The sequence below is a fragment of the Gobio gobio genome (genome assembly GCF_949357685.1).
Source record: "Gobio gobio genome assembly, chromosome: 15".
NCBI classification, from domain to species: Eukaryota; Metazoa; Chordata; class Actinopteri; order Cypriniformes; family Gobionidae; genus Gobio; species Gobio gobio.
The window spans coordinates 20,583,571-20,596,892 of record NC_137108.1 but is presented as its reverse complement, the minus strand read 5'-3'; the positions used below and the strand labels follow the sequence as shown (position 1 = coordinate 20,596,892).

General features: G+C 45.4%; 1 protein-coding gene across 1 annotated transcript in view; it reads right to left on the bottom strand.

Moving 5' to 3' along the window:
- Positions 1-13,322, bottom strand: part of LOC307138687 (ATP-dependent translocase ABCB1-like) — a 39,579-nt gene that overhangs the window by 22,315 nt on the left and 3,942 nt on the right. The window contains exons 4-14 of the mRNA XM_079837194.1: positions 13,205-13,268; positions 12,923-13,073; positions 12,642-12,729; positions 12,306-12,497; positions 12,021-12,192; positions 4,685-4,809; positions 4,361-4,538; positions 4,156-4,269; positions 3,957-4,067; positions 1,670-1,795; positions 1,318-1,521 (exon numbers count right to left, since the gene is read on the bottom strand). Of these exons, the coding sequence (XP_079693320.1) occupies positions 1,318-1,521; positions 1,670-1,795; positions 3,957-4,067; positions 4,156-4,269; positions 4,361-4,538; positions 4,685-4,809; positions 12,021-12,192; positions 12,306-12,497; positions 12,642-12,729; positions 12,923-13,073; positions 13,205-13,268 (1,525 nt within the window). The remainder of the gene's footprint in view (positions 1-1,317; positions 1,522-1,669; positions 1,796-3,956; positions 4,068-4,155; positions 4,270-4,360; positions 4,539-4,684; positions 4,810-12,020; positions 12,193-12,305; positions 12,498-12,641; positions 12,730-12,922; positions 13,074-13,204; positions 13,269-13,322) is intronic.

Genomic DNA, 13,322 nt, shown 5'->3' with positions numbered 1-13,322 from the left:
AACTGTTGTAAGATACATACAGAGGCAGAGAATATATGCTGCGTGAAGATAGAACAGGTATAGATTAGTTTAATTACGGTTATAATTTATGTTGTCTTGCTTTTATTACTTCCTATTGTGTTACGTACTGGATTGCACTACATGTGAAAAGACGGATGTAAAAAGTGCTCTACAACAACGACAACACTTCCCCTTCTCTAAAGCAGCCCAACATGGCCTCACCTCCTTTGTTGCGTGTTCCCGGGGGCAGGGTTTATGTACATTTTAGGGATTAATGATGTCACTAACCCATAAAGAAGCTTGTTGTAGTCCCTACCAGCCCCTAAAAGCGAATCCTTAAAAGGAAAATATCTATCTTTGCATTGAACTTTGAGTGTTGTAACTTTGCAGATGTTGTTTATGCTCAAACATCAACATTACACATTAACTAAAGTTAAAGTAAAACCCCTTTAAAACATTTAAGACTTTCAGACTAAACACAACTAGTGTAGTGCACATTTGTAAAATGATCATTTCTAAATAGAGATCCACCAATATTAAAATTCTGGCCTATATCCCCAAGCAGTCACTGTGATTTTGCCAAGCAAGACATGTTCCTGAATCAACACAATTTGTTGGTCCTGGAACAACATTCCTGCCTGAAAAGTAGTCCTAACCATGTATCCCTACCTCTAAACCTAACCCTGGCCATAACTTATTATCCCTAAAATCAGAGGGAAATGATAGGTGAACAACACTAATGTAGAAGCACATAACCCTGAGTGTAAGCCTAAACTTCACATAAACTGTAAACATGTCCCTCAAATCTGATTGGTTGTTTGGAATGTTGTTCCAGGTAAAATCACGTTCACCTAAGGGAACCAGATCATTCATTTTATGTTATGGTTGATAACTGATAAATGGTTGATATCAAAAGTCTATTTAGTCTAAATTAAAAAAATAAACACTAAAAATGAAAAATCAATCATTTTAAATGCTAGCAAATTTAGGCATCCCACCATATGACAAATGTATATTTGTAGATTATATTTCAATATGTTATTAAATTATTATTATAATTATTATTAAAGATTAACTTAATGGAGCATTAGATGATAGAAAAGGTCATCTAAAATGTAAATATAGGGGAAATGTGTATGGACAATTAAATATCCATATAATTTGTTACTGATATATTATGCATTTCCATTTTTATGCATTTCTTAGACACTCTGATCTATTGATATTATAAAAGTGAAATCTTTGGTTCTGCAATATGCAATAACTTTAGTGGTAGAACTGAGTCAAAACCTTGTTATAAAATGTTACACTACTCACATCTGGTAGTTTGGAAATGAAATCGTAGGCATTGGCTTCTCTAATGGCTCGTTCAATATCCTCATCGGTGGCGTCTTCTCGGCCGTAGCGAATATTCTCTGCGATGGTGGTTCCAAAAAGAACCGGCTCCTGACTCACGATACCCATGTTCTCCCTCAGCCAGCACACATTTAGAGAACGGATATCATGACCATCCAGAATCACCTGCAACCGCACACATTTCATAAACTAATCAGCTCTTCATTCCTGACATGTACATATTTTGTGTGACGTGAAGGAATGCAGCTTTAACTGAAAGGTGAAATGATTTATGTTTACTCATTAGAAGATGCTTTGTGCATGTCAGTGTTACCTCTCCTGAATCTGGGTCATAGAACCGCTGCAGAAGCTGAATTGTTGTGCTTTTCCCACAGCCACTGGCTCCAACCAAAGCAATGGTCTTTCCATGAGGGACTTTCAGACTCATTCCCTGTAGAATCTGCGATTGGACACATTGAATCAGTCCTCAGTATGTCACTATTTCTATGACTGGACAATATATCATCATATCGATAATAAGACAATTTTACAGACATAAAAATGTAGTATTGGTCGATAAAAATAATTATGGTCACACTTTAGTTTAGGATCCAATTCTCACTATTACTTACTAACTATTACGACTTTTGCCTCAATGACCTCCTAACTACTGCTTATTAATAGTTAGTAGTAGTTGTTAAGTTTAGGTATTGTGGATTAAGGGATGTAGAATATGGTCATGCAGAATAAGGCATTAATATGTGCTTTATAAGTACTAATAAACAGCCAATATCCTTGTAAAATGCATGCTAATAAGCAACTAGTTAATACTGAGAATTGGACCCTAAACTAAAGTGTTACCAAAATTATTAAAAGAAGTAATTTATTAACACTTTAAAAGTAATCTTTATCAAATCTCAAAATAAATATATTTTTTTCATACTGTATACTTAGCTCTTATTATTTAAAGGCACACTATGTCGTTTTTCGCCACTAGAGGTCGCCTATTCAAAACAAAGGCGTAGCGTGATGACGCCGAAATTGAGTTGTGGTCTTTCCTCTCGCAGACGGTGGAAAAGAATCGAGATGGGATGCGGGCAGAAATCATGTTCATGGATGAGATTATTAACGTTACTGAAGTATGAAGCAGAGCAGGGCCGAGTGCTGTGGGAGCTGAACAAGATCGCTGAAGCGATTGCTAATGAGAGACAAGTGCGACACATGGCTCGACATCAGCGGAACTTTTATTATGCTGCAGACGAGCGCTTCCTCTTCTTCCGGTCAAGCCATAGACAGTAATAGAAATGGACACAGCGACCCCATAGACTTCAACGGAGAAAATTGAAGTCAATTAGAAGCACTCACTTCCTGATGGCTGAGCGTACTGCGCAGCCTCAGACTGAGCTTGACGACGTAGATGTGACGTGAGCAACCTGTCCGACAGTTGTAAGCCTTCTAGTAGTTGTGCAAAGTGAAATCTGAATCACCGGATCTTGCAGAGAAAGAGAGCATGAGCAGGAGCAACTTTTGGTAAGTAATCTGATTTATTATTTTGTCATTTTGCATAGTATTTATTTATTTTAACAAATTGCCTCATAGACAGTAAAAGATTGCCTGCGAGCTTCTCCTCCTGTCTATACGGGTCTATACGGTAATTTCTCTACTGGGCAACAGAGCGTCGTGTGGTTATGACGCAATCGTTCGCCTATTTTTTACAAAAACGGTCCAAGGTAATGGAGCCTTTTATACATTGTCGTGTTTCTTTAGAAATAAATAATGGACAAATTGAGTCTTTAAATGCCTCAGATGTAAAGTTATTCGCTGTCAAAGTGACGCCAAAATGAATGGGAGTTAATGGAATGCTAACAGCAGGTGATGGCTTGGTAAGCAATGGCTGCCCCTATGGAAGGTACACTTTCTGGGTGCTGGATTACCCCCTTGGGTCAAGCTTATGTGGGGTAACATGGCACTATTTTTTCATATTAGATCAATTTGAGTTTTAAGTTGAGATAAAATCTGTTGTTATAATGTTACTCGGTGCGTTCGCTCCGCAGCTGCTATGAGACACTTGTTGCACAGAAGATAGAATATCATATTAAATGGCATGCAATTAATTTTAAAACATAGTGTATGACAGAGAAAATGCTGTATTACTGTATAAAACTGTATAATTATTAGTTTTCTGTCTATAAATGTCTCCAAACAGTTGTTACCTTGTCTAATAAAACACATAATAGAAAGTGTCTTTGGTGTTTCCATGGTTTCTTCAAAATAAAACCTGAAATCGAGGGTAACGCAGGTATGATGTCATTGATAGGCGACGCATGGATACTGTTCGTGTTCTGGCTAAAATTGCTTATTTTTCTGGATTTAAACATTCTTAGAAACATTTGGGATAATGTAAGTACACAAGTCAACAAAATATTTAACATTGTTCTGGATATTTTAATGCAAAAATCTTACATATTGTACCTTTAAATTATGAATTTTGTTTCAATTTATGTAGACAAAAATAATATCGAATTTTAATAAAGCTATTTATTAGTTATTGGCTATTATATATATATATATATAGTATGAATAATAAAATTCCTAACAGGTGGGAAAACTTGCTGCTGTACCTTCACATCTTTTCTGGAGGGATAGCTGAAGTTGATGTTCTTGAATTCAATATCTCCTTTCACACGGTCTGGTTTGTGACCTTCTTTTGAACTGCTGTCAATGGGACGAGGCTGCAACAGGTCATCCAGAATGACAATATGGGCATACATATAATAAAAAATAACTTTATTATGAACAACGAACACTGAAAGTTTGTACCATGTCAATTGTTTTGTAAACCTCATAGGCCGCACCCCGGGCCTTGGCGATGCTCTCCAGGTTTGGAGCTCCCTGGCCTAAAGAGAATGAGCCAATCATCACAGAGAAGAAAACCTGGGGTCAAAAGTAAAAAAAGGTGGTTATTAAGAGATGTTTCATGCTGAATTTTTATTCAGAAACATAAAGTCTTAAAAAAAAAACTCACAGTGATGACCCTTCCAATGCTGTAATTCTCTGGTTCGTCCACAGACAGTTTTGTCCCATACCAAAATGCCAGTGCATAAGTGCCAAATATAACAAACTGTGTAAATCCCATGGCCACATTAGTGGTTATGGCTTTCTTTACCCCGAAGTCCTTTGCTTCCACCAAGTTTTTCTCATACCTAAAATACAGAAAATAGTTGATCACATTCAAAACAGTTCGGTTGCATTCTTCACATTTAGAAGACCCTTATCTCTTATCTCTTTCCTTTAAGTGAAACATTTGTTATGAACTTGATGTGTGAAGAAAGGTACAGAATGTGCTCACTTTTCCACCGCTTTCTTCTGTCCATTAAAAGCCACAACAGTCCTGATAGCGACCAGAATCTCTTCAGCTACTGCTCCTGCTCTAGCGTACGCTGAAAGCTCCTTATTGGTCAAGGTGGCAAGAATCTGTACAGAAAAGTGAGATATTATATATTGGGCCTTACACCTTAACTTGATACAGTTACCAAATCAAATTATTAAGTTTATAAAATATAAATTATTAAATTAAAATATTATATACAGTATCTATTGTTAATGTTTTTGAAAGAAGTCTCTTATGCTCATCAAGGCTGCATTTATTTGATCATAAATACAAAAGAGTAATATTGTTTACATTTAAAATAACGGTTTTCTATTATTTTAATATACTTTAAAATATAATATATTTCTGTGACGCAAAGCTGAATTTTCATCAGCCATTACTCCAGTCTTCAGTGTCACATGATCCTTCAAAAATCATTCTAATAAGCCGATTTGATGCACAATACTTTTTTCGGGATTAATTGATGATATTCCAAATAGAAATATTTTCGAACAATTTAGAAAGCTATTTTTTTTTATCAATTTAACACATCGTTGCTGAATAAATGTACATTAATTTCTTTCAAAAAAAGAAAGAAAAAGACAAAAAAAAAACACTAGTGTATATTGTTACAGAAGATTTATATTTTCAATAAATGCTGTTCTTTTTAAAACTTTTTCAAAGAATTCTCAAAAAAGTATCATAGGTTATAAAAAAAATATTGAGTATATAAATATTAAAAACTGTTTCCAACATTGATAATAAATCAGCAGAATAGAATGATTTCTGAAGGATCATGTGATACTGAAGACTGGAGTAATGGCTGAAGCAGCTTTGCATTAGGCTACAGAAATAAAATAGAAAACGTCTCGGTTACGTATGGTAACCCTCGTTCCCTGAAGGAGGGAACGGAGACGTACGTCGGACGTACCGACGAATTGGGATCACTTCTGGGAGCCCCTATCAGCTTCGAGCTATCTAGAACCGGCCAATGAACAATTGGCATGCAAGATTTGCATCTCGCGCTCCGCCCCACGCCGCGGGTATAAACAGGAAGCGAGAGCGAATGCATGCTGTTTTTCACTGAGGAGCCAAATGTAGTGGCTCAACTTGCAGTGATGGTACAGCAACTGTGGCGACGGGACGTATGTCTCCGTTCCCTCCTTCAGGGAACGAGGGTTACCATACGTAACCGAGACGTTCCCATTCAGTCGGTCACGTTCGACGTCCGACGAATTGGGATCCCCTATGGAAAACCCCACAGTTACTACCACTTCCAGCGCCCAGCGATGAGCCCCTCAGACCCCGATCTGATGCGGGCGGGAAAGTTCACGCAGGGAGAGTCCAAGCTGCTGTTCCGCAAGACCCATTCAGCTGACTGTATTGGATAACGCTGGGAAAGCGTGCCTGTGAAGGCAGCTGCGGAAGCCACATCATGCCCAGAGGGAGTTAACATGTGGAGAATACACGTATGGGCTGGCCGTGGGCAGCACAACATACGGAAGTCCCAGGGGTGGCCCCGGCCAATTCGTGGAGGGGGACAACACGTACCTGGGACGGCAGAGGACACTCTGCCGAGGGAAAGACACGGGCTCGCCGTAGGGAGCCGTACCGTGGAAGAATACACACATGGGACCGCCGTGGGGGTCACTACATATGGAACCCAGCCCAACACAAGTTCCACCAATGCATACGAGTGTTAGACCTGGCGTCGAACGCTCCGCCACGTCCGACTGCCGCGGGTTGCGGAGGACTCAACAGGATTCGCCGATCCGGGGAACTCGACTGGAGCAGAATAAGCGCACGCATCCGTCTACCATAGGGGAGGGAATGGCGCAGCAAGCCGACACTAGAACGGGCACTTCGGTGTTACTGACTATGGGAAGTGAGCACACAGGAAGAAACCGGCTCTACACGGAGGCTATAGAATCTAGCGAACGTGTTAGGTGTCGCCCAGCCCGCAGCTCTACAAATATCTGTCAGCGAGGCGCCACGAGCCAGCGCCCAGGAAGAGGCAACACCCCTAGTGGAGTGGGCTCTTAACCCGAGCGGGCAGGGCACGTCTTGGGACTGATAAGCCAAGACGATGGCATCCACTATCCAGTGGGCCATCCTCTGCTTGGAGACAGCCTTTCCCTTCTGCTGTCCTCCGTAACAGACGAAGAGCTGCTCTGAGGTCCTGAAGCTTTGCGTTCGGTCCATGTAAGTCCGGAGAGCACGGACGGGACAGAGAAAAGCTAGGGCTGGGTCTGCCTTCTCCGAAGGCAGCGCTTGCAGGCTCACCACTTGGTCCCGGAAGGGAGTAGTGGGAACCTTGGGCACATATCCAGGCCGGGGTCTCATGATCACATGAGAGTTACCGGGCCCGAATTCCAGGCACGATTCGTCGACCGAAAATGCCTGCAGGTCCCCTACCCTCTTGATGGAGGCCAACGCAGTCAGGAGTATTGTCTTTAACGACAGAACTTTCAACTCAGCTGACTGCAGAGGCTCAAAAGGTTCTCTCTGTAGTGCAGTTAGCACCAGAGTTAAGTCCCAAGAGGGTATGGAGGGAGGACGAGGTGGATTTAATCTCCTCGCTCCCCTAAGGAACCTGACGACCAGATCGTGCATACCTAGAGATTTTCCATCTACGAGCTCATGATTAGCGGCGATAGCGGCGACATAGACCTTGAGGGTGGAGGGAGACAGCCTTCGCTCCAACCCATCCTGTAGAAAGGTAAGCACAGATGCGATCGAACATCTTCGGGGGTCTTCTCGGCGAGAAGAGCACCAATCGACGAACAGGTTTCACTTCAACGCATAGAGGCGCCTCGTAGAGGGGAAAATGTTTCAGTGGTACCGCTGTCCTGCCTTTGAACAAATTCAAGCAGTTCAACACTGACTGGACGCGCTCCTCGGTGAGACGTGCTGTCATGGCGACCGAGTCTATCTCCATACCGAGAAAAGAGATCCTCTGTGTGGGACAGAGTTTGCTCTTCTCCCAGTTGACCCGAAGTCCCAAATGGCTGAGGTGACTGAGCACCTTGTCCCTGTGTTCGCACAACTGCTCTCGCGACTGGGCAAGAATCAGCCAGTCGTCGAGGTAGTTGAGGATGCGAACACCATGCTCTCTCATGGGAGCAATGGCCGCCTCCGCAACCTTCGTAAAGACGCGGGGCGACAGGGACAGGCCGAAGGGTAAGACGCGGTATTGATATGCCCGTCCCTCGAACGCGAAGCGCAGAAAGGGCCGGAGTCGAGGGAGAATCGAGACATGAAAGTACGCGTCCTTCAGGTCGATCGCTGCAAACCAATCTCGGGGACGGATGCACCTGAAGATGCGCTTCTGCGTTAACATCGTGAACGGCAGCCTGTGAAGGGACCGGTTCAGGAATCGCAGGTCCAAGATCGGTCGTAACCCGCCGCCTTTCTTGGGTACAATGAAGTACGGGCTGTAGAACCCGGACCTCATATCGGCTTGAGGGACCGGCTCTATCGTGTCCTCCGCCAGTAGGACAGCGATCTCCGCCCTAAGCACGGGGGCGTTCGCCTCCACTACAGTCGTGAAGTGAACGCCCCTGACGCCGGGCGAACTGAATCGCATAGCCGAGTCTGATGGTACGGAGGAGCCACCGAGACGGGCTGGGAAGCGCTAGCCAGGCTCCCAGACTCCGAGCAAGGGGGATCATCGGCACCACAGACGTACCCGCAGCGGGGCAGCGAGGCGGAACGCAGGGATCCGGCTCGGACGGCATGGGAGCGGCCTGAAGCGGGATCTGAGTGTGCTGTGCAACACTTACCTGCATCCGCGGAGGGGACGTGCGAGTGTGGGGAGGCCGCTTGTGTGCGTCCCGACAGCCGGCGTCCCCTGCTGGCGAAGGGAGAGGTACTTGAGGGTGGCGAGGCATGGGAGCGTTGACCACCGCCAAGCGCGCTCTCTTGGCACCCAGAGATATTGGAAACTGCTCTTTTATTGAAGTTTTGGGTGCCGCAGACAAACAAAACATTTTCCCCCGGCTCTCCTCCGGGGGAAGGAGTGGTGCTGCAGCCATCTCCTCCAGTCATGGCCCAGTTTCCTCCATCTCTGGGAGGCCCGTCTCAGGGTCGCTTGCGACGGCGCTTGCCACCTGGCTTGGCAGCGGCCTGACCGGGCTGGACATCCTTCCCACGGCCGGCCCCACGCCGTCGGCTGGTGGAAGGCTGCTGCGGTGCCTTGGCGGGGGCGGGGGCGGAGGCGGCGGCTGGTGGACGTCCTCGACGACGAGTAGTCGGAGGCGCTGCCGCCGGCGGCGGGGTGGAGGCAGCAGCGGGCCGCCGGGGCAGGATGTGTTTTATCCCGGAGGAGCTCTGGGTCAGGCCTACCCTCGTGCATGTCAAGGAGTGCCTGGGCCTGGTGGACCTGAACCTGGACCGTCGTCAATACCATGCCATGCAAGGCGGACGCAGCCTGTCCGCAAGCCTTGTAAGCCTTCCCGGTCAGACCGGAAGAGAACTTACAGGCCCGGGACGGGAGACGCGGGTCACCACGCCAGTTAGAGGCGGTCGCCGGACACAGTTGCATCGCGACGGCGCGCTCCACTGGCGGGATCCCCACGTAACCCTTGGCTGGCCCGCCGTCGAGGGTAGTGAGGGGGGAGGAGTCACTCGGCCGGTTTCTGGCAGAAAAAGGTGCCGTCCACGACCTCGTGAGCTCCTCATGCACCTCCGGGAAGAAAGGTGTCGGGGCGGGAGGCTGAGAACCAGTGTGACCCACCCCGAGGAACCAATCGTCCAACCTAGAGGGTTCGGGACACGGTGGAGGGTTCCACTCGAGCCCAACCCTTTCGGCGGCCCGGGCAAGCATAGCAGCCATCTCAGGGTCCGGGGCAGCCGTTGCCACTCTCCCAGAGGGAGGCAGTACAACTGACCCTTCATCCCCCGAGGACTGAAACTCCCCCTCCGATGCAGCGATAGACATCTGTTCGTCTGCTGGAGCTCCAAAAGTCACCACTGGTCTCCCGTGGGAGGGTCCAGCGGGTTCCCTTGGAGGCTCTACCGGCTGCGGAGCAGAGGGAATAGGGGCCTGCGGAGTTTCACTCGACGGGTTTGCCCTAAACGTGATCCTCAGATCACCCTGGCCATCCAAAGAAGCAGGTCCACCCGGGTTAGGGGTAGACCTAGTTCGTGGGTCTGGGTAAGGACACTCCCCCAGCCCGGAGGTAGGAGAGTCTAGATCTTAGCTCCGAGATAGTCATGTTCCCGCAGTGGGAACATGAACTATCCACAAATGTGTGCCCAAACACGTGAGACAGCGATTGTGACCTTCAGCAGGGGACAGGGAACGACCGCATCCAGAAACGCATGGGTGGTAAGACATCTTGAAAAAGACACCACGTCACCCGTGAAGCTCTTTTGTGAGGAAACGCTCTGTGCTGAAGCACTCAGGGGGAAACGCGACAGCGCACGGGATTGTTAGTGCAGCCCGTGTCTGTACTCAGCAGGAAAACGCCCAACCAGACCAACAGTGTTGCTGTGACAACAGCAGTTTTCTCTGCTCGCAGAGGCAGCCGATGAGTCAGCGCGGATCCCGCTGAAGTGTGCCGTTCCTCCAACACGCGTCTCCTCTGGATTCTCCGGTACTCTAGTCGTCTTGCTGATAGCAGCGACATTCTCAAACAGTGTGTTTAGAGTCGTCTTCATATGCCGTTTGGCTCCGAAGTGAATGACAGCGTGCATTCGCTCTCGCTTCCTGTTTATACCCGCGGCGCGGGGCGGAGCGCGAGATGCAAATCTCGCACGCCAATTGTTCATTGGCCGGTTCTAGATAGCTCGAAGCTGATAGGGGCTCCCAGAAGTGATACCAATTCGTCGGTACGTCCGACGTACGTCGAACGTGACCGACTGAATGGGAACCATAATTTTTTTGTAATAGCCTAATATTTAACAATAGTTTTGTCTGTATTTTTGATCAAATAAATGCAGACTTGATGAGAAGAAGAGACTTCTTTTAAAAAAACATTAAAAATAGGATTGTTTCCAAACTTTTGACCGGTGTATTAGGGGTGTAACGATACCGTTCGCAAAGCGAATTTTGGGGCTACGTGTCTTTCGCTACGGAACACGAATAGCTACAGCCATGAACCCCTTTTAACCACCACTACTCGCAATACGCTCCGTGTTTTGTTACTTTCGTAAAAAAAAGAAAGTGTCATCTTTCAAATTCTGTCTATTTGATTACTAAATTAAAACAAAAAATGCTGATTTGACGCTCTTTGATGTGGCATGACAGATCACTGATGTTTATTCGGTTTCCGCTTGAACTTACATTGCACATCTGAACTCTGAAGGTATGTTGAAAGATACAGTACAACTTACTGATACGCATCATATTTTGTGTAATCGCTCAATCAGTGTTTCATATACAGAAAGAGTAAACAAACAGCTTGTAAACAATATGTCACGCATAGCATTCCATAACAGCATTTTTTAAGTCCTGGAAGTTGCGAGGTGGGGCCTCCATGGATCGGACTTGTTTGTTCAGCACATCCCACAGATGCTCGATTGGATTGAGATCTGGGGAATTTGGAGTCCAAGTCAACACCTCAAACTTCTTTTTGCTTTGTGGCAGGACGCATTATCCTGCTGAAAGAGGCCACAGCCACCAGGGAATACCGTTTCCGTGAAAGGGTGTACATGGTCTGCAACAATGCTTAGGTAGGTGGTACGTGTGTCAAAAACATTGCCCAAAGCATCACACTGCTTCCTTCGGCTTGCCTTCTTCCCATAGTGCATTCTGTTCCCAAGGTAAGCGAAGCACACGCACTCGGCCATCCACGCGATGTACAAGAAAATGTGATTCATCAGACCAGGTCATCTTCTTCCATTGCTCTGGCGTCCAGTTCTGATGCTCACATGCCCACTGTTGGTGCTTTCGGCGGTGGACAGGGGTCAGCATGGGCACCCTGACTGGTCAGTTTTGGAGATGCTCTGACCCAGTCGTCATCACAATTTGGCCCTTGTCAGACTTGCTCAAATCCTTACGCTTGCCCATTTTTCCTGCTTCTAACACATCAACTTTGAGCACAAATTGTTCACTTGCTGCCTAATATATCCCACCCACTATAAGGCGCCGTGTGGAAGAGATAATCAGTGTTATTCACTTCACCTTATCATAATGTTCATAATGTTATGCCTGATTGATTTGTGTATATATATATATATATATATATATATATAAAGATTAAAATATAAAAATATGAACTTTGTATACAATAAATTGTGTATAAGATACATTGTGTATAGGGTTATTCATCAAATCATTTGATCTAAAAAGACAAAGACACTTTATACATACTTTAGCCCAAACAGCAGCTGATCCTGCTAGTAGGGGACTGACGGCAAGAATGACCAGTGTCAGCTTCCAACCGTAGATAAAACCAATGATGAAACCAGTAAGAAATGTGCAGAAGAACTGGACAAACACGCAGATCTTGTCGCCAAGGCCATCGGTGATTGTGTTTATATCACTGCGTTGGGAAAGGAGATTCATACATTTTCAGATTAAACACCTGAAAAGTAACCCAAGAACATTATCAGGTGACAGAAACAAGAGTCTGGAACATGGTTGCACTTCACTTACTCTGTAAGCCTAATGTTCAACTCTCCGATCGGATGCGTGTCGAACCATGACATCTGCTGGTGGAGGATGGCATGGAAGTACTTCTCCCGGATCCTTTTTGTTTGCTTCGCAGCAGTTAGCAGGAAAAGCGTTACCTGGAATGTTCCCAGGACCAGGACCGCAGCTCCGATCGCAACAAAGTAATAAGCATATCTGTGCAAACAAACCACCGGTAGAAGTTAACAAAGAAGTGAATCTCACAATCACAAATTAGTGACTATAGTGAATAAGAAACTTCATTAAATTATTCATGAGGGAACTGAATGACAATGAATCTGACACCAGACGGCTCCTCACTTTGTCATTTTTTCTTCAATGGCTATTTCAGGGGAACCTGCCAAACACGTTAAGTTGCTGGTGAAGGTGAAGTTAGAGGTGAAGTTGCCTGCAAACATTTAACAGAAACATGTATCAGAAACCAGTAGTTCCAGACCACCTCATTAAAGTCAATATTTACGAAATGATTGCTGAACTGTAACACTAAGGGTAAAGTTTACATTAGCAACTCAAATCAGTCCATAATCAGTTTACATGGATGTTTCCCTTCAAAATTACGTGTGTTGTGATATTAAATATACCTGTCATATTATTTTGCTGCCCACTCATCACAAAGCTGTCAGTCATTTGTCCGAACACCACGCACATGAGAGGCAACGCCACGCCATGTGCGGCTGCACACAGCAGGCCAATCAGCATTAGCAGCACCTCCGGACAGGTGGCATACCGAAACTGCAACCCAACAACAAACATGCGAGTCAAACACATGACTTCTGCCCTCAGGGCTTATCATTGCATGTTGCATCACTGCTTACAAACGCTACAACTGAATTATGTGACATAGAAGAGATGCGCATTCTTACCAGCTGAAAAAATCCAACTGATTTCACTGGCTCTTTCTTCGTTTTGGGCTTTTTTTCTTTTTTGCTATTAAAACAGAAGAAATACAGAACAATTGAGAAAAAAGCCCTCTAGCCCCCT